The 25,142-nt window shown below is 44.0% G+C and overlaps 1 protein-coding gene across 2 annotated transcripts in view; it reads left to right on the forward strand.

Moving 5' to 3' along the window:
• CRMP1 (collapsin response mediator protein 1) overlaps positions 1-25,142 on the forward strand; it is a 50,885-nt gene that overhangs the window by 3,257 nt on the left and 22,486 nt on the right. For both annotated transcript variants that reach the window (XM_064449120.1, XM_064449119.1), the window contains exons 2-4: positions 13,392-13,480; positions 18,735-18,919; positions 20,424-20,588. In XM_064449120.1, the coding sequence (XP_064305190.1) occupies positions 13,392-13,480; positions 18,735-18,919; positions 20,424-20,588 (439 nt within the window). The remainder of the gene's footprint in view (positions 1-13,391; positions 13,481-18,734; positions 18,920-20,423; positions 20,589-25,142) is intronic.

Here is a 25,142-nt window from a genome sequence, read left to right on the forward strand (position 1 = left end):
TGCGGCGGGGGCGCCGGGGCCGGGGCCGCGCGGTGCCCCCGGGGGGCGGCGGGGAGCCGAGCCCGAGCCCGCCGGGCGGGGGGCCGCGGCCGAGCCTCCCCGGGGCCGGGCGGCCGGGGCGCCGCTGCCCTCCGCCTCCTGCTGGGCTCCGGGGGATTTTATTTTATTTTATTTTATTTTATTTTATTTTATTTTATTTTATTTTATTTTATTTTATTTTATTTTATTTTATTTTATTTTATTTTATTTTATTTCTGGTTTTATTTTTTTCCCCCTCTCTTCGCCCCCCGCACAGCCGGGGCTCAGCACTGTGCTGCTCTCCCGCCTGCCCGGGGCCGGGCGGCGGCGGGTCGGGCGGGTCGGGTCGGGGAGGGCAGGGCCGGCGGGAGGCTTGTCCCGGGGGTGGCGGGGCCGGGGGCCGGGGGCGGCGGGGCCGCCCTCCCGAGGAGCAGGGCCCGGGGAGGCTCGGCCGCCGGGCGAGGCAGAACAAAAGAGGGAGGGGACGAGCCGCAGCACAACGTGCCCCTGCCGCCGCCGCCCCCCGGCAGCGGGCAGGGGCAGCGCAGCCCCCCGGCGGGAGCAGGGGGCGGTGGGCTGGGGGTGCGGGGGGCTGGGGGGTGCGGGAACGGGGCGGGGGGGGAAGCGTGGAAAATCAAAGAGCGCCATGATGCCAGCACCAACACCTCTGCGCGCTATTAATACATCAGGCATGGTGGGGATCAGAAGTCAAAGAGTTAATCATAACCATCCTCTGCCTATCTGTGCCTGTCTCCCGCTAGATGCTTTTATCCCCAAGCAGGGCTACAATAGAGCGTGCTTTCCATGCCAGAAAGGAAGGATCAGGGATCCTTTCATTCAGTATATTGGTTCCCTTAGATACACGGGATCGACAGGGCTGGCCATAAAGAACAGACAGAGCTGGCGGGGAGTGGGGCTTCAGGGGAAATCTCCCCGGGAGTTTGGTCACACAGAGCTTTTCCCCAGAGCCAGTGTGAGTCTGCAGGCTGGTGCCTGCTTTCCTCTCGGGAGGCCGGGTCGGTGGGCGGTGGGGTCACTGCTGCTGTGGCACCCCAGGACAGAGATGAGTGGGGGTGTGGGGTGAGCTCAAAGACGCTTTGCTTCATGGGGCTTTCCCAGGAAAATGAGCACGTCAGGGCACTGGGAAGCAGGGCAAGTTTCAGAAGCTGGAGAATGGGCTGACTGGTGGGTGTGGCGGCTTCCTGAGCAAACCTGATGGTTAAAGGCATTATTGGAGCCAGTGTTACAAGGCTTGTAAGCACCTCAAGGCTTTCCAATTATTTAAAAAAAATCCTTTAGCCCAAATATTTGCCCAGGAGGGGAACAGCCTCCTTCTAAAGCAGAGTTTTATGATACCAAAATGGTGCATTTATTCAGTTGTCCACTATCAACAGGCAGCAGTGCCTGGTGGCCAAGGCTGAGCCTGGGCGTTGCGATGGCTCTTTGGGTGGTGGCTCCTCTCGCCTTGGTCCTCAGTGTGTCGTGTGACTTGCAGTTACCGAGGGTACCTCTGGGCTGGGGGAGGCCCTGGCTGCCCTCTGGGTGAGTGTCAGGTGCTTTGTGTGTGGCTCAACCTTCATCTGCAGCTGGAGCGTAACCAGTTCACACCCATAGCTAGTTGTTTGCTCTCCAGTTTGGTGTAGAAGAAGAAACTGGAAGAATTACGAGGATTTGCCTTGGAATCAACAGTTCATTTTAATTTCTTCACTTCTCACAAATTTCCTTCTCTGTGCTGGGAAAAAGAAAGCCCAAACCTCAGCCTGCTCTCTTTGAAATGTGATGTGTTGAACGTTCTATAAATGAATATTCATTAATGCTAGCGTTGAGTTTTGTGACCAAATCAAAGGCATAAATTAACATTAGTGAAGTTGGCTGGCATCAGACTTGGACTGCCTTTTGTTATTTTAATGTTTTACACTTCTGGCCCTTTTTCTTCTCCAGCAAAAGCAAGTCAGACACTCTATGTGTTATACCTTGTACATGCTGCCTGTCCCACAAGAGCCCACTGGATTTTTCTGTGTGTATCTTCTGAAAGCCCTGTTAAAGTATGGTAAATTAGATGTTTTGTCCTGCCACCAAAGAAATACATTGGAGCTTCATGCCTTCTGGGCTCTGAGGAAATGTGATAATTCTGTCTGTAAAGTTATGCAACAACAACAGCGATGATGAAATCATATAAAAATGTCATTTGTTACTGTGCTTGACATTCTCCCCCCTCCCCCCGTTCTTTGGAGCTACACCAGCTCCTGGATTCATTGGAATAGTGAGAAACTAATTTGTGACAGTGTCCTGTGCCCTGATTCTCTGCTGTGGATTTTCCTGTATGAAGCCTGTGTTCCTTGCATGGGGCCAGGAGTTGTCCTGAGCACACAAGAACAACATCCGACATCCTGCCACAGCATCCAGCCACAGGCACTCCCTGCAGTCAGTACCTGGCCAAAACTTCCCTCCAGGGTCAGGTCTGCAGCATCAGGAACTTTGTGAAGGAAGAGGCAGGGGCTGGTTTCAGCTCTGATCAGCATGGGAGCAGGTATTGCCCTTGGGAAGGTAACCCTGTCGTGTCCTTTCTGGCATGCTCCCCTTGGTGCATGTGGGCATCACTGCCTCCTCATGTTTTGCCTGACTGTGCTGCGCCTCCTGACCCCTTCAGAGGATGAGCAGTGCCTGACTGATACGCCCTTCACCCCTTTCCCCTGAAGCAGCTTATTCCTGCCTTCACTTCTCCCCTTTCTCCTGGAAGTATCTAGGACAGTAGAGACACTGTGTTGCAGACAGGCCACCTTTGGCACCCAGCATCTACCTGCTGTCATTTACCAAATCTGCACCTGCTTTTTAAAATTTCATTTCACCTGCTGTATTTTTCATTTTGGCCCCTGAATGTTCATGCTTCTTGCAGTTTATCCTGCTTGTGACTCTCCTGCTGCCCTTCATGGATCCCATGCAGCATCCAGGCTTGCTGTTGTCAGCTGAGCACCAGCACCGCTCCAGTGTAAGGTGCCTTTCAGTTGTGAGTCAGACTGGAGAAACTGGGCCCCTTTCACTGTAACTACTGTGGGAAGGACCTCTGTATTTGAAGCACCAGACCAGCCTCTGGGTGTTGTAAAATAGAGATGCACTGAACCAGTTAATGTAAGCACTTCAGTCACGTCCTCTGCACTGCGCTGAGGTCCTTGGGGGATCTCACTCCCCTGTTTCAGGAGTGTTAGCTGGGGATGGAGCAGGGTGTGCATAATGTAAGGGTGGCCAAGAATGCATCTGTAGGAGCATATTTCTCAGGCTGTGTAGTACAGTCAGCCACCACATCCATTGCTGAGGTGTTTTTCTGCATGAGGTGGCAATCTTTTGTGCTTTGGTTGTGCAGGCATGCTTTCAGGCAGACCAGATTTTCCAGGACACACCCCTCCCTGCCCATTGCTTTGAATGTTGCTATTTTACTCCTCTTGTGCAGCATATTACAGGGAATCAATGGGGATGATGACACTGAAAGATCTGTCGCCAATTAGTTTGGCTTGTGTGTTTTGGTAGCGCTTGGTACTTCTCAAGCAAGGCCCGAGCCCAGAAGAACTCAAAATTACAGTATATACAGAGTACAATTTAAAAAACAAGCATGTGGCATGTAAAATATCAGTTACAGGACTGGTTTGTTCCAGTAGCGATTGCAACCATTAAAACATAATCAGTGTGAGCTCAGTGAAGAGGAGGTGTGAAGACAGCTCTGCTGAGCAAAGGGAGAATAGCTAGTCACCAAAGCAGATGCAAGGATGGACATGGAAGAGGCAAATGGTGCCTGAATCTCTTAGAAAAGGAAATAATATTCCTGGGAATGGTCCAAGGGTTGGCATATGAATGGGGGAAGGAATTGCTGGTCCTGAGCTGGCAGACTGTAAGGCATGGGGAGACAGAGAACTCAAAAACGAGGTGTTACAGGGGAAGGATCTCACTATTGAGCTTAGCAATGAAAGAGAAGAGCTGGCACAAAATGAGAAAAAGAAGCAGATGCAGAAAATGAAGAGAGGCTGGGGAAATTCAGAGAAGTGGGCACAGAGAATAATTTTAGTTGTAGCCTTTTGAATTGATTGACATGAAGAGAGCTGAGAAATAAGTAGGCTTCAGCTGAACACGGTGGAATACTTTTGAAAGAAAAAATGCATTCATCTGGACTTCTGCTGTGTGGCTCTTTGGTCTCAGGCTAACTTCTGAGGGCCAAGATGGGAAACTTTCTGTTCGGTCTGAGCAAAGTGCTGGGGGTAACGTGATGGGTTCTGGTGTGAGACAACAGCAGTGTGAGAGCTGCCAGCTAATTCACTTTGGACACCAGGGGGGACACATGTCCTACAGATGCAAGACATGGTGAATGCCTGGATTGGGGAACCAAACTCCTCATCTAGGTTTGGAACTATTAATATCTCCCCTGGCCATGCTTTTTTCCCCATGCACCTTTGCTGAACAACATGAAGTTACACGCAGATTGGTGTGTGACTTGCCAAAAGCATTTGAAAAGCCTACTGAGTGCTGGGCGTGTGAACAATGTCTCACATTGTTATTCTGCTATTGACGCAAGATTTGGACTGATGTAGACAGCATTTTTTGTTCTGCTGTAAAACACCAAGGCCTGGGACTTCTGGATCCCTTCTTACTCTTGAATATTTGCTTAATACTCAAAAGTTTTATTTTTCGATCTGTAGCTGTTTAATGGACGTGGCCTTTCCCAGTTTACTAGTCTATCAATGAACATTTGTGAATTTACATTGCATATCACACTGGACTTGGCAGCTCTTGGATGCTTTAGCTGCTTCAGTGGAAGTTGTTGGACTTCCAACCACTGTTTCTGTGTTTCTGTGATAAGCCTTTTCCTTTACTTTTTCTACAGGAGAAAAAGTTGCTGCAGTGTTTAAGGCACTTCCATCTGGTGTCTTAAATTACATTCAGAGTAGGTCCTTTGGGCACATTTCTATGGAGACTGAAACCTTTGGCAGAGGGACGGAAAGAAGGGTTTGGGGCAGTGATTTCTTTAGCTGGCACAGAAAGTTCGTCAGTTGATGTGCTCAGCCAGGCATCAGGGTTTTCAGCGTCATAGCTGGTGCCACCACAGGGAACTAAGCTGCGTTTTGCTGGAAGCCGGGCAGGTTTGGAAAGGGGACAGTGGCTGTCTGGGAAGACAACTGATGCAGTGAGGTGGTTGTTCAGCAGGTCTGAATCTCCTTCTTAATAGTGCTGAGAGCAACCGCCGTCAATGAACCACTTTCCTGACAGGAGGTCAGCGCCTGTTTTCTGCTATGCTGCCATTTCTTTCATAAGCAGATTTATACATGTGGTAAAAGGGAAAAGCTTCATTTTCCTTTCCAGGAGCGGAGTCAGGAGAGCCCACTGGCTTGTGAAGCTTTGAAGCAGACACTGGGAGTTAGCTGGGATAAATTTCTTTTTTGTAGGTATGAGAGAGATGGAACAGAGATAAGCAGCAAAATAATTTGCAGGTTTCTAATCTTGCAACACATGAAGATGGTGGCCTTGTCCCTTGAGACAGAGATACTTCGGGATTACTTTTGCTTGTCACTTGATGCACTTGTCACAAGATGAAGTTTCGATCTGTAGTGTATGTCCTGATGAGGTTTAAGGCCTCAGCTCCTGCTTACGTTCCCAATGAATAATAAATGTCCCCACTGATTTCAATAAAATGCGTAAAATCTCTCTAAGTAAAGCTGATCACCCTTGCACACCTTGCGTGTGGCTGGCTAAAGGAGTATGCTCAGAGCTAAAAAACTGTGGAAGGGTTGTTCATGGACTGGTGCTGATACCATGGGAGTGGAGCAGCAAGTGTTGCAGCTTTCTGTGACTTGCAGGAAAAGTAGGTGTGTGGGGCAAGAAGTGTCTAAGTGCAAGCAGTATGCGCCTGCATCCACCACATTTAGTCGATCATGAATTACCATTGCTAACATATTCAAGGATATTTTCTGCTATTGTGTTTCTCTTGCATCCACCTCGCCTGCTAGAGAAGGGGTTCCTTATGGTCTTAGCTGGATTTCGACCATGACTGGTGCCAAGGCTGATGTGTCTCAGTAACCTGATGCAGGTTTCTGACTGGAACTTAGATAAAACTCATCCTCAGTTCAGTTGCACACTGCAGCCAGCCGTGCTGTGAATTGCTGTTATTCTTTTTCCAAGTTTAACCGTCCGTATGAATGCCTTGCTGAGATTTTGAGATCAGCTCTAATTGTCGTAACCTGTGTGTAACCCAAGAGATGGCTATAACTACGCAAAATGGAGGGTTCAACCCTCTGGCCCATACTTAGGTGAAACCCCTGCTGATGCCAATGAATACTGTCATCAAGAAGATGTGTGTTGTGCTTCCCTTCTAAAAGCAAAGCAAAGATGACATTTACAGTGAAGAAATCCCCATGGAATTAGTAGCTGTAGGAGTAGCCACTTTAGACTCTGTGATTAAGGAGTGAAATTGCTGGCTGAATATAAAGTCAGGTCTCCAAAGGGGAAACAAAAGAACATCAGATCTTTTAAATGAATAAAGATGAACGAATATATTGGCTACAGACCAAGGTACAGCATAACTACAATCAACATAATCCTTCCTAAATGAATTGCCATATACTGGGGTGCAGTTGTAAGAAAAGGACCTTAAAAGCAGGATTCTCCACTGGCCTATTGGAAATGATGCCTCAAGGATACAATGTTTTACGAGCAATTCCCTGAGTTGATTCAGGGATCACCCTAGCTAAAAATTACTTCCTATGGAGGGTAACCTAGACATGAAATTCAAAAGGAAGGATAGTGCTGATTAAAAGCAGATCTTCTATAAGCAGACAGGACTTCATGAAATCCCATTTACAGCTCTTTGATCCTGATGAAAGGATTTTAAGCAAGCAGTCCTCTTGGGAAGGATGTCTTTCTTCTTTTGCCATTAAATTTAAAAATGTTCCTTATTTGTAAGTACTTTGCTAAATCAAGGTAATTTAACTGTATTGTATCACAGCTGAGTCTGAACCTGACCAGCTCTGACAATAGACAACCAAATATATCTACAAAGGAAATATCTTTTAAATCTCATGTATAATAACTCCGCAAGGAGGAATTCACAGAGGCACAGAGGAGCTCTGCGTATTTTGCCTCCATCGTCTCCCCGTGAGACTTTTGCCTTTGAGAAACTTCCCTCCCAAATTTCATCTTGTGGAGATTTGGATAATCAAGGAGAACACAAACTTCAGCCTGTGGCTTTTGAATCTTCCCTCTAAATTGGGGATTCTGCGTCTTTTCTAACTCTCGATGGCTTTTTTAAAGCCTTAGCAACAAAGGATTCTCAAATGCTAAAAAAGTAAAGATGAATGCCTTGGCTGCAAGTGATAACGTGGCCTAATGCCTTCTTATGTCTATTGCCTTTAATCTGATACCTTTTAAACCACACACATTTATAGGCAGACATCTGGAAATACAGGTGGATTTGGAATTTAAACTGTTTTTATATGGCTGTTTAGCCTAAAATCCTTAGTCGTCTTCAGAGCCATTGGCAAATCTGGATTTTAGAGAATACAGCCATTGTTGCTCTGGAGATGTGAGGACAATGGTATATTCTAGTAAGTCCTTAGAATTATGCAAAGGATGAAATCACTGCCGAGTGTTTCCTCCTCCTTTAGGCCTGGAAAATCTGGGGCTAAGAGTGTTGCAAAGACTTTTTCAGTTGGCAACGGCTGCAATGCAGGAATTGTAAAAGTCCAAATCCAAGAGTGAAGCAGCACTTACACCCATATGCTGGGTATGTTATACAAAGTTCATTGTAGCTAAATTATAAAGCAAACTGTAAATAATCAAAAAGACATAATTTACTTGATTTAGAGCTGGAGATGTAATAGATAGACATTCCTTTCATGGAAGAAAAGGAAAAATGTAATAGCATGTTTCAGAATTACAGTCTGGACAGATGCTGCTATTTGTCGAAAACACCGTTCTTGAATCAAATCTCTTTGAATCTTTTCATATGGCTAGAATAGATAATGACAGATTCTTTTTTTTTTAAGCTCCATCTTGTATGATAGAGGTGTGGTTTTCTCTGACAGGTGCCTGCAGGTGCAGTACCATGGGTACTGATACTGAAGTGTGTGGTTTGCTATAACTTGTGCTGCATTTTATTTTGACATGCTGCACCAACTTGAAATAATATTTATTTAGCAAATCTTATGTCAGGAGATGGCGGTTGTATTTCTTCTGTTACTGTGTTTTTTAGTAGTTCCAGAAGCAGACTGGGAATTGCATGCGTAAAAAATGTCTTTGAATTTTGTGTGTGTGTAACATTTTTAAATACCTCTAGCTCTTGAGTGGAGCTGATGAATGAAAAAAGGCTAATTTTATATTTATTTGCAATTGTTCCTGCTCTAATATTGGGATCTAACATTTGGATCATATTTACAAATAACCCAGAGTTGAGTGATTTACTGACCAAAGGAATTTGAATTCACTAGTAGTTGCGCAGAGCCCACTGCAGATTTCGGGACCGCAGCAGGGCTCAGGCTCACCATCCGGCAGGTTGATGCGGATGCTGCTTGTCTCTCCTGGCCTTGTGCCATTGGGAGCGTATGAAAATATGGACATGCTTCACAAGAGCTGAGCCAAGCTGATTTAAAAAACCCAGTAAAACAGGCAATTTGTACAAATTGTGCCCGTCACCAGGTTACAAATGTTTTGTGTTGCTCTTACTGTAATGCAAACAATAGTTGTAAGGGAGCGAAAGCCACCGCCTGGTGTCTGAGCAGCTGGCCCCTCCTCCTGCAGCAAACGATGCTGAGTTTGTGACATCTTCTACTGCCATGAAAATTGCTGTCGTGTCACAGACTCAGCTCTGTGGCTTTGCTGCCAGATTAAGCAGGAGAAGCTAGACTGCGATTAGCAAAAAATCACCAGGAAAGCAGTGCACAAGGTTTGAAGGTGAAGAGCTGTGAATAACAGGAATGGATGTATCATACTCAGCCGCCAGCAGAGATGCGAGGTGCTGAAGCGCTTGCAAAATGGAGCTGCAGGGAGACAGAAGATAAGCATCGTTACTGTGCTGATGCTGTGTCATAGCCAGGCACAAAACCTGGAAGCAAACAACTTTGCATCGATGTGGTTGCATCACTGCAGCAGCAACGCGTGGAGGACAAACACCCACACCCCACAGTGAATGCTGACCAATGGCATAGATCTGCAGTGGTGCTTTCCGCACCTCCCATGTCAGTGAGAGGGTTTTTTTTTCCCTTCGAATCTTGGCACCTAATGAATTGCTCAGTTTATATGTTCAATATAATACCCGCTCTCTGTTTTGCCAAGTTCTGCTGTCTCTCCTTGGCAAGCTGGAGAGAGGAGAGGGTCCAGGCAGCTTCCCTTGGCTTGCACCTGTAAGAGCTGGGCTGGCAGCTTCTTGTGCCACCCAATGCACTGAAAATTTGGTATGGAGCCCTTGGGGCTCAGAAAGCAGGGCACCAGCGACTGAATAGCTAGCTGAATAGAAAGGTGGCAGCCACCCTGTAAAGGCTTACACTATTGTCGCCTCCTGAGCTGAGCAATAGCCGCATTGTTGTTCACCTGAAGGTCATCCAAATGTTGGCTGAGGGTACCTCTGAGAGCTAGGCAATGATAGTGTGGAGGGGTTCACAGCTGGGAAGGGGAAATCTGGGCCAATGCTGCATGATTAATTCATAAGCTTCAGGTCACTCCTCCCTCCCACCCCACTCTGCTTTCCCCAGGGTGCTACAGAGTGTGGCTGTCCTCCAGCCTGGAACATTGTCCAGGTAGAAAAAGACTTTGGTCCCTAGTTTTTCTGGACATTTGGCACTTGGTAAGAAATCTGCAAGCAGCCTGCCTAACATCAAGCCCGTGCTAAATAATAAATGGTCCCTGACCACGCACAGGCAGGCTGAGTGCCTGAGGAGGCTGACCTACTTCACAGACCCTGTGTGTGCCCAGATTTCTGTCCAGGATTTCACCACTGCAAGTACCAGTGACCTAAACCAGTGCTGGAGCACCCAGGCGGTGGTGGTCTTGGCAGCAGTGCAGGGTAGCAGCGTCCCTTTGCCTTCAGGCCAGGGCTGTGCCTGTCCCCGAAGCCCATGCGTAGGCTATGGCGGGGAACAAATGCTCGCATGCTGACCAAGGGCTTGTATGAAAGTTTATTTCATGAAGAATATAGCAAATTGCTTGTCAACATTAACCCATGCCTCCCTGCTAGTCAGTTACGGTTGTGTAATTTTTCCAGTGTGTTTATGGAAATGCACCTGACTGGGGAAGTGCACACAGGCATTTGGTACCACTGCTCTGGCTAAGGACAAGCCACCCCTGGTCCAGAGCAGGGTGTAGGAGGCGGCGCCTGTTTGCTTGGGCACAGCATGCTGCTAGGGTGTCTGTGCGGCACTGAAACCCCACCTGAGTTGTTTGTGCCCATCAGCACCATCTGTGTAAAGGTACCCTGCTTTGCTTGTACTCCTGGCTTGCAGTGATCTGTAACATGTCCCACAGACATGCCGACAGCTCAAGCTGGTTGGGAAAAGTTTCAGTAGAACCCTTTTTCTTCTGAATTTGCTGACTTGCTGGGATGGAAATGTGTATCAGAGGTGTTTCCACATCTATCGGGTCCTGATGAAAGCTGGGCAACGCTCCACAGCACCTCTCCTGGTGGCTTGGCACGTGACCTGGGGAGCACCAAGATTTGTGGGGTTTTGGCAGCCTCATCTCCCGTGGCTTCCTATTCCTGGCTGCGGGCAACCTTAGCCACAGGCCAGCTCAGGTGCAGGACCTGCTCCCTTTTGCAACGGTTTTGAACAGTTTGTATTTTCTTCTGAGTGGGAAGGTGTCAAGAATTAAAACACTGAAAGTCATAAAAAAGTGCAGTTTTCTTTCTTCACCAGAATTTCGTAGACCCTCCAAAATTCTGAAGAGTGAAACTTTGTAGCTAAACATTCAGTAATTCTTTATAAACTGTAAGTGAGGCTTAATTGAATGGATGACTCACATAACTGAGTGCTTTCTTGAAACTGCAGTTGTATCCTTTTTAGTTTCAGATTATTCTAATACCTACTTTTTCCACTTATGTATATTTATATACACAAACATATGAATTCCTTACATCTACAATTATTTTTCTGGGGATGTTCTTATGCTTTATTTTAGTCTGTCTTATTTTCCCAGCCTGTTAAATTTATTTCTGTTTATTATGCATATTCTCCTGTTTTAAAAGAAATAAAATGTAGAACAGCTTGATGAGTGTGTAGATTTTTGACTCACTAGCAGTGACAGATGCAGTGCTCTGGTAGTATTCCCTGCCCATATCAATAAGCTCTTGCCTCTTGTAATTGGACAGTATTAATGTTTAGGAAGCTGATTGAATGAGCTTAAGAAGAGCTCGTAAGATGGTGGTGTCCGCAGATCAGGAGGTGGTGTAGTAAATCATCATGGTGAGAAGATGCAACTGCCAGCATGTAGCAAAATAACTTATTAGTGTTCAGGTTGCTGATTCACAAGTCCTGCAATTGCAAGTGACAGTAGAGAGGCTGGGAAGAAAACAGGGAGCCTGCTTTGGCAAGTTCCAGACTGAGGACTTGCATTTGTCTCCATCCTTTAGCAAGAGGGTACTGACATCTGAGGCAGGTCCTGGGAACATATTTCATTGCAGTTCTGGGTCTTGGTTCCCTCCCAAGGTCATCTCACCGCTGCAGCACAGGGAGAAAAGCCTCGAACTTTCTGTGCACGTGCTCTTTTGTCATACACGTTGTTTAAATGGCTTTCTCCCCCTTCTTTCTCCCCTTAACATGTCTGTTTCTCCCTTTTTGCTTTTCTAGAATGATATAGAAGGTGGCAGAGGATCTGAACCTGTAAAATATTCAAATACGAGCTGAAAAATAAATATGCTACATATAACTGACAAGTTACATTGAAGAAAAGTTGTTGTAGTACCCCTAAATTTGACTTGGCAGTTCTTAATCAATACATTTTTTGGAGGTCTGTATCATTGTCCTGGTTTTATAGATGAGGAAACATATTAAATTGTTTAATTGTTCTCTAAACTGGGAACTTGGGACATGCATGGTTTATATGCGTGAGTCATTCTGTAATTAAACCAAGAATTGAGTCTGGAGTGAGGAGTATAAAACATGGACAAAATGGAGATTTTGGGTTATTGTTTAGCGAGCCAAGGAAATAATTTACAATAAATGGCGCTTTTTTATATAAGAATGGGAGAAGAAGGTTCTGACTGCTTTAGTTTTCCAGCATTCACAGTCACTTGGCAAAAGTCTTTCCAAAAGTGTTATGCACTGAAGTTACAGACTTTCCCTGTCTCTGGGTAGGTGATAGAGTGCTGGTGATTCCAGTACAACTTCTTCGGTGAGGGAGTTCAAATATTGGTTCTCAGGAATATGCAGTGGTAAAATTTGCTTTCCGTAAAATGTAGTTTTTGAGAACCGAGTGTAACCATTTGAACAGAGAAAAATGGAAAAATGATTGCTGTGAACAGTGCCCCAGCAGACTTGATATTTGAACAGTTCTTCACAGGAAAAAAATGTTTGCTTTCTGGCACTTCAGAAAATACCAGGAGGTAGTAGCTCACTCTGTTGTTCGTATGATATTTCAGGTAAACTGAACTTTGGAGGCTGCACTCCCATCCTCATTCATGGAGTGAGTGAGGTATGGTGTGGGGACCCTCATTACAGAGTGCCCCCAACTAATCAGCAGCCTTTGATCTGCAGGAATCACAATTTAGACAATAATTCAGGCTTCATGCCCATTAGAAACTAGATTTTCTGTGTCAGTCTGTAACACAGCACAGGAGGCCCAAGCTGTGGGCCATGTCCCTTGGCCACCACGGTTGACCCTGAGGAGCTGGCGTTGCGTGAAGCAGCTTCCCTGGGCAGGAATTTCTGTGTTCCAGAGGACAGCAGCCTCTCCTGACCGTGACCTGTCCCGTTTCAAGATCTGTTACTCTTCTAGGGGTACCGAGAGTCCTAGGTGAGCTCAGCTTGGCCATTCCAGTGTTTGGCAGTTTATTCTGGGGCCTTCTCTTCCCATTTTGGCCTTTGTATAATAAGGTGGTGCTTAAAAGGGGGTGTAGTGGGATTTCAAGCATTTCCACGTGCAGTGAGTTCTGCTTTGAGGAAAAAAGACTGTGACGACCATGAGGCCTCATGTTCTAAAAGTCAAAAATAGATGCTCAGTGAAACTGTGGTTTTCCTCTCCACTGTCTGTGTACCCACCTGAAACTATGGCATAGACCTTTATATAGGGTAAGTGCTTTGATGTTAATGGCTTTCTATATAATATAAGCCTATTCGATATCATCAGTACATTCTTATGTTTAGTTTTTTCAACAAACCCACATTTCTTCCTTTTGTTTTTTCCCCTAGAGTGACCGACTACTCATTAAAGGTGGAAGAATTATCAATGATGACCACTCCTTCTATGCAGACATATACCTTGAAGATGGACTTATAAAGTTGGTTTTTTTAAATATTGAACTTTTTTTGCATGCCTGTTAGTATAGACTACTGTGATGGTCCTGACCTGCAGCCAGTGTCTTGGTTACCTCTAGATATGGGGCCATAGTAAAGGAGTGTTTAATTATGAAATTCTGTCATTTTATCTTTATTAAGATTAGATAAGTAAAAATTTTATTTACTGTAAGTTGAAGGTATTTGCTTTTCAAACAGTTCAATCCTAGTTTCTTCCAAAATAGTTAAGGCAAGTAGGCTCTCTCAAGAAGTAATGCTAAGGACAATGGATATTTTTGAGTCCATATATGACAGAAGGCTCATTACAGCTTTTTGCACACACCTAATCATGGCAATGCAGCCATGCTCTAGAGGTTTGTATGGCACAGAAATGCGCCCTGTGTTACTCAGTGCTATCAGGGACCTGCTCCTTCTCAGTTCCCCTGTTGGCTAATGCTGAAGATAGCATGTTCTGTTTGAACAACATCATTATGCATTGCTTGTACGTCCCTTTTCTTGTTTAGCAAAGGTATATAATCTTAAATTAGACAGAAAATCCTACTGATCTATTAGTATATAAAATACAGGAACTGGATATTCCTTAGCTGAAAAAAGATAAAATCATGTTACTGATAGCTTGGGAAATGGTAACAGAGATGTCTATTCATGTAGCTCTACCGGTCCTACCTTGGCTTAGTGGAGATGGGGGTCTCTGGTTTTGCAAAGTTATGTAGCATGTACAAGCACTCTGATGTACACAAGGATCAAACCCTTTTTCTTGACTGCTAAACATTTTCACTAGTGACTTAACAAGTTTGGGCTTCAGAGACTACAATTTAATGCACACAAACATAATTATCTGGTAAATAATTCATTACCTACTTGTTTTCTGAGCTCCTTAAGATTAGAAGTCAGATTCTTTACATATCTGTGGCTACTTATATTATTCACAATTCAGGTTATTATAACAGAAGAAAATGCTGAATGCCTGTATCCACAGACTATGTGGTTTTCTTTTTAATACTGTGCTCTGCTTTCCAGTTGCAGTGTTACTTGTATTGCAGAAGTGGCAAAGGGAGTATATAATTTTAAGTGGAGAAGGCACAAGATTATGAACATGTATATTTTTTTAATAGCAACAATCAACCAAGTTGCGCCCTCTCTGATAGGCATTTTAGTTGAGAGTTTTTCTCTGCTTCTGTTTGTTCTGTTCCCAGTTTGTTCCTCATATCACTTGTAAGCATCAGAACAGATACAACAACTAACTGCATGAGATGCTGTGAGTCTGAACCTCCTGTGGATTTTTGGCCTTGATTTGTGAAATGCAATGGTACTTGGTAGGCAGGTTAGCAATGCCAAGCTTTCAGCTGCCCTGCAGTTTAGCAGCCCTTGCTAAGTGCATAGACTCCATCTGAAATTCATGCATGGGTCCATACTTCCAGAAAGTATCGCAGCTGCCCGAGATAGATAGCTAGGATTACTTAGACAAGATCTTAAGTTTTAAAATGCCTTTATCGATGCCTAAGGAGGCAAGTTTACTGTTCAACACCCTGCGTTGTGGGTGGTTTCCTGGGTTTAGATGACCTGAGGTTTTTCTTTGTAAACTGTTCAGTAAGTCCTGCTCTGAAAAAGCAGCTAATTTGTGAGGGCAGCCTGGCGTGAGATGGGCTTGGGTCCTAACTGTGTTCAGGTGATAAATTCTGCAGTCTAGGGAAGCAATATATTTCCTGAGATTGGTCTCTTTTAGTTTCTCCAGCTGGAACTGCCCATTGTTTCTAAATATTTAACATAGTTGTTAAATGTTGCTCAGGATCCTTTGGAGCAGGACCTTGAACCTTGGACATCCACATTTCAGTTGATGCCCTAACTCTCCCGCTACAAATCCTGCTGATAAGACAGAAATCTCTCCACAGAATGGAGCAGCCACCAAACCACTCAGCCCAGAATAGGCAATAGTGGTCTAGTATTGCTGGGATATAAAAGATCTGGGTTAATTTTCTTATTCTGCAGTAGAAACTGATTGGAAAATAGAGGGTTGGGTTTCTCTTGCTGACTAATGAAATGAAGTAGGGTCTTTTAAGGCTTATGTTCCTGCAGATTGTCCTGCAGAGAGGAATGCAGATATAACCTTGAATGTGTTTGAAGGTTAGGTGTAGTTTGGTGGATGGTAGATGCTTTTCCTACCTACCAATGCTCAGTCTGGCTCCCTAGGTACAAGGGAGCTCTGGTGTGGATTTTTCCTAGCTGAAACTTAAGCCCTTCACACTCAGGTGGCAGCTGAGAGACAGTTTTCTGGTATCTAAATAGTAATTTGGATATTTAGTAATTTAAATTGCCATTGGTACTAAGTAATATATTTTGCTTACATCTATCCTGTCTCTCATTTCCACATGAGGAAATGAGCCCTGGTCTCCATGCCAAGTGGCAGGTCACAGCCTGGTGCTTGCTGTCCTCTGCTCCATCCCTGCCAAGGGGGGGAAGGGTTGGGTCCGTCCGGGCTGGAGGGGACTAACAAGCGTGCAGGATGGGTGGCTGGGGACTGGGTCTCCAGAGCTGGGCAGACCATGAGCCAAGTTAGGGGGAGCCTCAGATGCCTAAGAGAGATCTGGGCTTCATAATGACAGAAATAACTCCGCTGAGTTCTGGGGGAGGTTTTCAGCTTTCTCAGGTTAAGCTTATGAAGAGTTGAAACCTGCTTCTTCTGTTGTGCATTAATCAGCTCACGTACGACACGATTACCAGCTTGTTCAACTGAACATGGTAGACAGCATCAGCTTTCTGTGACTCTGAGTTTTCTACTTGCTGGTGTATCAGAAAACCAGCTCAGTCGTTTGTACAGTGTCTAGAATACAGTTATCTGTGCTATATTATTTTTTCACCCACAAGTAGCTGAACCCCATTCCTATTAACATTAGCATTAACAAGTGAGCAATTCAGAAATCCTGTCACATTATCTTTTACTCTGTGGTCTAGTCAGTCAGGATAAAAATAACCTTGAATGGCAGTGAAGATCAGCCTTCTCCCAGCCTTAATCTTGCCAGGGCAAGAGATGAGACAGGCTCCTGACAGGTAATAGTGCAGCATCATCCACAAAGGCCATTTGGTCCCATGTCACTTCAGCCTGGATGGCTTCAGCCATTACCAAAGAAGCTGTTAACTCAACTGTACACTGAAAATAATGAGCAATGAGTCACCAAAAATCTTCCGTACATACTTAGCACTCTTTCACTTCGGTAGGAAATGTGTTTTCCTGAACAGGGAACTGGTAGGCACTGACTGTGGAAGAAGAAAATGAATTGCTTTTATATTTTTCTGTAGGTTTTCTTTAATATTGTTATTTTCAGAAGGTGTGGTACTTCTTGGAGTGCAATTCCACCTTAGACAAATTTAAAGGAGGTTGGTCATAGTGATTTTTTTTCCCAGTTGAGTTTTTTAGCCACATAATCACTGTAGAAAGGTTGAGGATTGTCCTGATTAAAATCTGGGCAATGGATTCAACTAATGAAAATCAGTACAACACCATTATTATCCATGGTGCTACCTAGCTTTATGCAAGCTTTCAATGTGCTCATGGGTTGGAGTGCTTTATGGTATGCTTTTGCCAGTCAGATTTTAACAGCAGAGAGCTTCTTACAACTTGTTTGTGCGATAGGATGTGCTGGACTGCTGCTGCCTTTTACATACATATCAATTCCATGTTTGTCAGCGCTCCTCACAGCTGGCACAGGTTATGACATGCTCCCAGTGCTATACGTGTTGATGAATATTAGATGCCAGACATGGAGTTGTGTGACTTCAAGCTGTGATATTATCAGCTCTCACGAGCAAGTCCTTTTGGCTTTGTTTGGTGCTGAGTGGCTGAGACTCAGCTCAGGATGCTGGCAGGGAGTTTGCTAACCGAATGGCTGTGCTTCCCTCCAGCCAAAACCTGGAGCACCAGGGGAGCCAAGCTGCTGGAGGTGACATTTTTGCATAGCATATGAAACAAATTCTTGACCTCTTGGGGCTATTTATTAACTCTGGCGGTTTGGCCAAATTCCAATGTGAATAATTATCCCTGTTTTTTTCACTGGTTTTAATTAATGGTTATATTCATTTTCAGTTCTAGCTTGTTGCGATTGGCTGTTAATCAGTTGCTGTGTTTTTCTCTGTAGGTGGGAGCTGCATTTTAATATGGGAGAAACAGATTCAGCAGCTCAGATGTCTGGGGTATTTGTTTAGCTGTGGATAAATATTATTTTATCTCAGACAAAAGGAAATTAAGACGAGGTCTGTGTGTCTGTAATACGAGATAAACTAAGTGAACTTAGACTACCTTATAGTTGTCTCTAAGCCCAAATATATTACAGTGTAACAGCGCAGAGACACAGCTTCCACACAGACCCATAGCTTTTCCTGTTTGGCACCATGCAATGTAGACAGTAAAAATGTAATGTGGCTTCAAAAGCTGAAGGTTAATTTATTCAGAGTTGTGTCCATGAACACGAAAAGTATTTTGATTTTAAGTATCTAGAGTTTGCTTGATATCAGCATGAGGGACAGATTAATGTTTTTAACAATGAAAAAAAGATCTTGTTTTGAAGAGCTGAAGGGAGAAGACTGCAACAGTTAATTAACATTTCTCCACACAGTTATGCAGAATGTTTGACTAAGTTTTACCTTTAAAAGGAGGATGAAGAATATGTAACGTGGTAGACTGATGGTGTTTGGGTCTCTTAAATATGTATTTCTGTATCTTAGGATATTTAGATTTATTTTTAAGGATAAATTTTGCATTGTGAGTTACAAAGTAATTATAACTCCTTTCTAATGTGCCTTGTGCTTCTGCCATATATTTACAATTCCAGCTTGCTGTCATATTTGATCTATGTTTTTCTGTTTTAATTTAAGAACATAATATACAGAACCAGAGACCCCAAGAGAGCATTAACTGTACATATTTGTAATTGTTTAAAGATAGGAATCATATAAAAAAATAATCATTTTTTTTAATGCTGGTGTGCTACAGCTTCTTTATTGGCCACTAGAGCAATGCAAAGCAGCCCGAGCACACGGCCCAGCTAGGCAGGCTGGCAGATGCTTTGTTCTGCCAGTGCTGTGCAGAGTGGCCAGAGGGGGTGTTTGAGCTTCACCTTTGCTTTGGGGTCCCAGTTCCTTCTGTATGGCCCCATGGTTCCTCTCCCCTACGTGCCTCAAATAGCTTCTGTCCCCTGTGCTGCTTTGTTTAGGTAAAATAATATTGCCTTTCTTGCTGCCTAGGCAAATAGGAGAGAATCTGATTGTTCCTGGAGGAGTCAAGACCATAGAGGCTAATGGGCGCATGGTAATTCCTGGGGGAATAGATGTCAACACTTACCTACAAAAGCCCTACCACGGAATGACTGCTGTTGATGACTTCTATCAAGGCACAAAAGCAGCACTAGCAGGGGGCACCACCATGATCAGTGAGTACTAGCAATACTTACTCTTCCCACCCCCAGCAGAAGCTTGTGTAACACGTGTGGGGATAGCTACAAGAGGCTCCATACTGATTTTCTGAGATCTTCTGCAATGAATCTTCAAAATTCTGGGGTACTGTGTTGGACATCCATTCATCATTGCACCCAGGGTTGTCCTGAAAATAAACCTACCCTCAGAAAGAGAGGGTGACACGGGGAAGTGTCTCTTGGATTTCCCTCTGAAATACAGAACAAGCACTGAGGGATAATACACCTACTCTTGGGATTTTTGAAAAACAGTGTAATTAGTGCTGTAAGTATATGGCACAGAAAATACAACAAAGATCTGCTCTTCCCTCCTAGTGACATTTCAGGGGCTTTAGAAGTAACAAGATGCTTATTTATGAACTTGGTTTTCATACCAGGAATTGAGGAAGTCCTTACCAGAGATGTCCTGGAGGAACATCTTTCTTGGTGGAAGGAAGAATTGTTTCTAGTTGTTAAAAACCCTTCTTCTGTCTACTAGATGGCAGGCCAAGATTTATCTCTTTCCTACTAGCAGTGGCTTTGCCTTTTGTTAGACTTCTGAGGCAGTTGTTCAGGTGACGTAAATGATCTTAGCTTCCTTGTGCAGAGGAGCTGCCCAGTGGGGTTTTACTCCCACTGAATTGGAGTGTGGCTTTTTTTGCTGGGTAGTGTTATCTATTACCTACATTCAGCAGCAAGTATTAGCTGAAAGGATCTCTGGCATTAAGCACAAAATGCACTGCTGTTCATTGCTTTTGTTAGTAATTTTGTTAGTGTATGTTCTTCAGTTGGGGCTTCCTGTGCAGCATTATGTTTGCAAATACCACCAATAAGCCAATCTTGCTTTGTTTCCCTATTTACTTTTGACATAGCCCTACAAAGATAAGGATGTATGCATAAGGAGTCGTGTCTTTATTTTATGGCAGTAAACATTGTGGCATCATCAGTTGCAGAAAGCCTTGAGTCAGTGAAGATGCTTAGTTGCAGTGCACTCGATCTGCCATATAGTGTGGCTGAGTGTGCTCTACATCAACTCTGTTCAGACCTCTGGCTATTTTCCCAATTCTGGGACATCTCCACTGATATATTGGTAAGGCAGAGTCAGCCAATTCAGTGACTACGAGGCACTGGTTGATGATTAGAAATGGACACATCAGGCAATAAATACATGTAAGTCCAGAACTTGTGGTCTCTTACACAACACTAAAGGAAAAACAAATGTTTCCTAAACTGTGAGATGCTTGTCTCTCCCACCATCTATTGATGCTGCACCAAGCAGGTTGCTAGACTCAGCTTTAGTATAGACTGTCCACAAAGTCTACCTGAGACAGCAGGACCTGGCTAGTATCCCCAAGTTACAGTCTGCCCACAAACTGCCTCCAAATCTGCTGTTTTGGCCAAAATGCTGGAAGGCTACTCACAGGCACTGAGGAAATGTGAACAGAACGTAGGCCAGGTAACAGACACTGAATGTCTTTTTCAGTTGACCACGTGCTTCCAGAACCTGGATCAAGTTTACTGACCTCCTTTGAGAAGTGGCATGAGGCAGCTGACACCAAATCCTGTTGTGATTACTCTCTCCACGTGGACATTACCGGCTGGTACGATGGGATTCGAGAAGAGCTGGAAATACTGGTGCAAGACAAAGGTTAGTGAGTGAAAATTAGCAGTATTTTTTTGTTTTATTGAAATATCATATGGAGATGACATTTTGAAGTATTTTAACGAAAGCATCGTCTGGAACAGAAATGCAGAGCTGCTGGTTATGCTGCCCAAGGTTCTGCACTACCTTGGGACTTTTGTATTCACTTGCTGCTGTGTAAAATGGACATAAAACTTTGTGCATTAGTGCTAATGGGCAGCAAGGCCAGTGGAGGGAGTAGGTTTACACCAATATAGGCACAGAAAATTAAAATGCATATGTTGTCAGACACAAATGTATCACTTTATGCTTGCTTGTACATGTGGAAATAGGCTCAGACCTTGCATACTTAGGTTTTGTTTTAAGATAAAACTCAGAGATCAGCATTTAGGGTAATCAGCCCAGTCATCTTAGATCCTCTATTTCATGAATGGAGAGAAGGAGATGTTTAAATGTAGCAGTTCAGATTTTAACTAGACTGGAATCTGCCCATTTAGCTTCCTCAAATTAAGCCCAAATATGAAGGGCACATGTGTCTGAGAAACTATCATCACAGGCTAGATCTCATTTATCACGAATGGCTTAGGATAATTTACTAGCCAGGACTAGATTTTTTTATAAAACATGCCTATATTTTTAAAATAGCTTCAAGTTATTAGAAAAAAGAGATGCTAAAGTTAGATATTTAATATTGAAAATATGTCCTCATTTTCTCAAGTGCTTGGTCTCCAGTGGCTTTCCCTGCAGTTAGTAGAAGATGCTTTGTTTCAGGACTTACAAAAACCAGGTCACTTATTTAGGAATCTATTTAAGACATGTATGGGCTTGATTCAGTTTAATTAACAGGTCTACTACCATGTGAGATGCTGTAGGTTATCCTATCTGGACTCCAGCTACCACTCCAGAATAGCACAGATAAAACCTCTCATGAATCCTTTTCCATACTTGCCAGCTCAGTGTGTGGTTTCATATATGGAGAGCATCTTGGTGGTGCAAGATACGTGTGAACAATTGAATCTAGCCTTCAGAAAACAATAATTTTGATCTAGTTCCTTAAAATTCTACCTAACAGCATGGAAGTTCAGTCCAGAAACGTATTTTTTCAAATATTTTTCACTTGATACTTTCCTTGAAAATGCATGGATATTAATTAAGAAATATTTTCTGAAACTGTACTTAGTTACCATGGGTAAATCATAATGACCCTTGTGCTGGGAAGTCTAAGTAATATGTGTTTGCAGCATCCTTTGTAGGGTGTGGTGCTAGTCATGACTTAGATTTGAAAAATGCTCTTCATATAGAAATGTACCATCAAAGTAGGAAAACAAAGCAAAATGCTATTTTTGAGCGAGCAGTTGTTCACTGAGATACTGTGGAGGTGTGATCACGTAGGGGAATTTATCCTGTATCGCAGCATGCTAGCAGTACATGTGCTGTATAACCAGATTTGAGGCAACAAAACCATTCAATCAGCAAGATTACACATAATTTAGAGAAACTGCAGCTGGTCTTACATAGTTTTTTATAATATAGGTGATTTTTACAAGGTGATGACATCTGTCAACACTGATGGTGCCAAATTTGTGCTAATTCCTTGCTATCAGTGATAACATGGATACGCTGCTGTACATTAGCTGGCTGTATTCTCAGACAAATGTACTGTGCCTTGTTTCAAGGGTTAGATACTATTTTCCAGAGCTCCCAGATCACAGATGGCTCAGCACTCCCAAACGTGCCTGAGGGCTTACATTAAAAGCCTGGTGCAGACAGTTAGGTTAATAGTTTTCTCCAACTGTTGAAATGTGAGTTTTCAATGTAAACCTGACCTGCCTTTCACTCTTCAAGGGAAGCAGGAATCTGTTCGTCAGTTCCTGAACTGGGATGTGTGACAGGGCCCTTGGTGGCCTCTTTGGTGGCAATAGAATTAGGAGCTCACCTTTGTTCTCACGGATGCTGCAGTATGCCTCAGGTAGTCAATGTGAATTACTCTCATGATGTGTTAGGAGATGCAAGGTAAGGGCGAGTACGAAAGCACAAGCACGACAGGAAATATTTCAGTGTGGCAGGGGCTTTCAGATTAATGGATAGTTTCTGCTGATAATTGGAAACATTTGAGCCAGCTGGTGCAAATAGACCTGATGTCAATGGAGTGACATTGGTTTTCATCAGCTGGGAATCTGGATTGAATTTGTTCTCAGTTGATTGTCTGGTGGGCGAGTTAGCCAAGTAACACGGCTCAGTTAATCACGTTGCAGTGCTTCATGTGCCTAATACAATTTTGGCATGAATAACAGGGGAGTTCACAGAGCTGCTGTTGAGGTGCCCTGTCATGAGGTATAATTGAATAATTAATCAGTTTTAAATCAATACCAAGCTAATTTAAGGAGACACAGGCTTTGGAAGGGCCTGCAAATTTTGTAGAACCAAATGTTGATTATAAAGACTCAGGCTCGTAGCATTTTGGCGGCTAAAGTGGGGCTGGACTTCTCCAGCATATGCAAAGGAATAACAGCCTGAAATATGTTGACAGACACCTCACTCATTCCTTTAGCCACTGCACTTTGTCACTGTTCAAAAAAACTTGTACAACTCTGTGAAATTTGGAGAGGATCCTGTTGAGTAGTCCTGGTGCAAGAGCAAGCAGGACATTAACAAGAATGTAGTATGTAACAAGTGTTAAGCATTAAGGTCAACAGGCCATGGACCAGGTCTTTTGAAAAGCCACATATTTCCAATGAGTAGATTGAGACACCAGACCAAGGCATTAGGCAGAGTCTAATCTTGGATACCTCTATATGTAAATTGTTGTTATTTTATCTCAGTGTCTTGTAAAGGTACTGTTTTTGCAAGGCAGGGTGGTTCAAACCATCTCTCCTGTTAGCTGTAAAGGCAGCCTGTGAGATGCCCTTCCACCTTGTGTGTGTCTGTTGTGGTAACTGAGAGCATGGATGTGCATTTAGGTAGGAGAACTCTGCTTCTGCACTGTGGGAGCTGTCGGTAAGGGACAGGCTCAAGATCCCATGGCGGGATCCCTTCTACTCTCATTGACTTCAGGGACAACATTAAAGTGAGTGGGAGCAAATCTTACAGTCATTTTACCAAAGTTAGAAAAGGGCCTAAGTTACAAAGGCAATAAAAGAAAAAGGAAGAGAATACATATTGCTTGGCTCAATGCATGTCTTCCAACCACAGTACCCAGAGAAAGCCGCGTTATCTCCTGTGGGATTGTGATTCAGTGAATCACCTTTGGCTAGATCCCAATGGATAAAGGAGAGCAAAAAGTAGCCTATCTCTTTGCTGACAGAGAAATGTGTACGAGAGGATTCAGTCCCTTCTGACCATCACTGAGGCTAGTTGGCATGGCTTGCAGCCTTGATGTGGCTCTCATTGCTTCGCGTGTGTGTGGTCACCTATGCAGAAAGGGGGCTCCCAGGTGCGGCTGACATCTGAGACACTGTGTGGGTTTGTGAAAAGAAACAGAGCTTTCCTCCAAGGCAAGTTGGGAAGATGTGAGCAGTCAGAGGGGAGATGGTGCTGCAGGCATGAGGCTGTAAGCACCGGCCCCAGGAAAGGTATAGTCAAGCTTAAAGGTTTTAAAGCAGGGACATACTAACTAAGTACATTGAAGCTGTGTACTGAGGAATAGGCTGAGGGGTTACAGTTAGTAAAGGCCATGCGTGTTTTCTGGGAACTTGAGAAACAGGAAAACAGGAAGAAAGGACAGGCTCACAGGCTGACGGGGTCCATGGTCCAGGCTAGATAAGCTCAGCATGAGGTCAGCAAGGAGGGGCCGGCTCCCGCTTTGCATTTCTCCCTGAGCAGCCTGGCCTCAGCAGGAGGACGTAATGCCAGGGATCATTTTAAGGTTTTATGCTGCATGTATGCTGTGGTATTTTAATCTTGTAATTGTGAATAAACAAATTCTCTGTGTGAGTGTGAACAGCGATACCCTCTGCCTGAGGATATATCTGCACCTTCTAGACTCATGAAGGAGTTATGTCTTCATCAGAGAGCCTTATTCATTTGGTGTAGCCAACATGAAAAGCATGAACAGATCTCTGTCTTATTCCTCGTGCCCCAGGAAGCACAGTTTTCATGACAGCTATTTTGAAATGCAGCATTGAAGGCTTAGACAGCTTAGAATTTACTTTTCTTTTAAGCTAGGAAACTCTGGGATCAGTCCTTTTACCAAACTAGGGATGTTGTCAGTAGACTAAAGCGTAAGGCAAATGTATCAACTAATATAAATTTGTATGTACAGAAGATATGAACAGAAGATGCTTGGTACTCCCATTCCCTTAGAATATGAAGTCGATAGTCGAATCTTTGAAATAAATAACAAAAGTTCTAGTGGTTTGAATACAGTTGGTTCTTGGCCACTGACACTCAACACCAGCATTTCTTACTCATTTCTAAAATTTGGAGCTGTCATCTTTCATGGTTTTGTATGACTGCCAAGATAAATCCTTCCATCTTTGGAAGCTGGAAGGAGAGGTGTGGTGAGCTGCCCTTGTAACTGGTTTCAGGTTTTGCTTCCACTCCTTCCCATTGTCTGCTATC

This window comes from Phalacrocorax carbo, chromosome 4 (assembly GCF_963921805.1).
Source record: "Phalacrocorax carbo chromosome 4, bPhaCar2.1, whole genome shotgun sequence".
Taxonomy (NCBI): domain Eukaryota; kingdom Metazoa; phylum Chordata; class Aves; order Suliformes; family Phalacrocoracidae; genus Phalacrocorax; species Phalacrocorax carbo.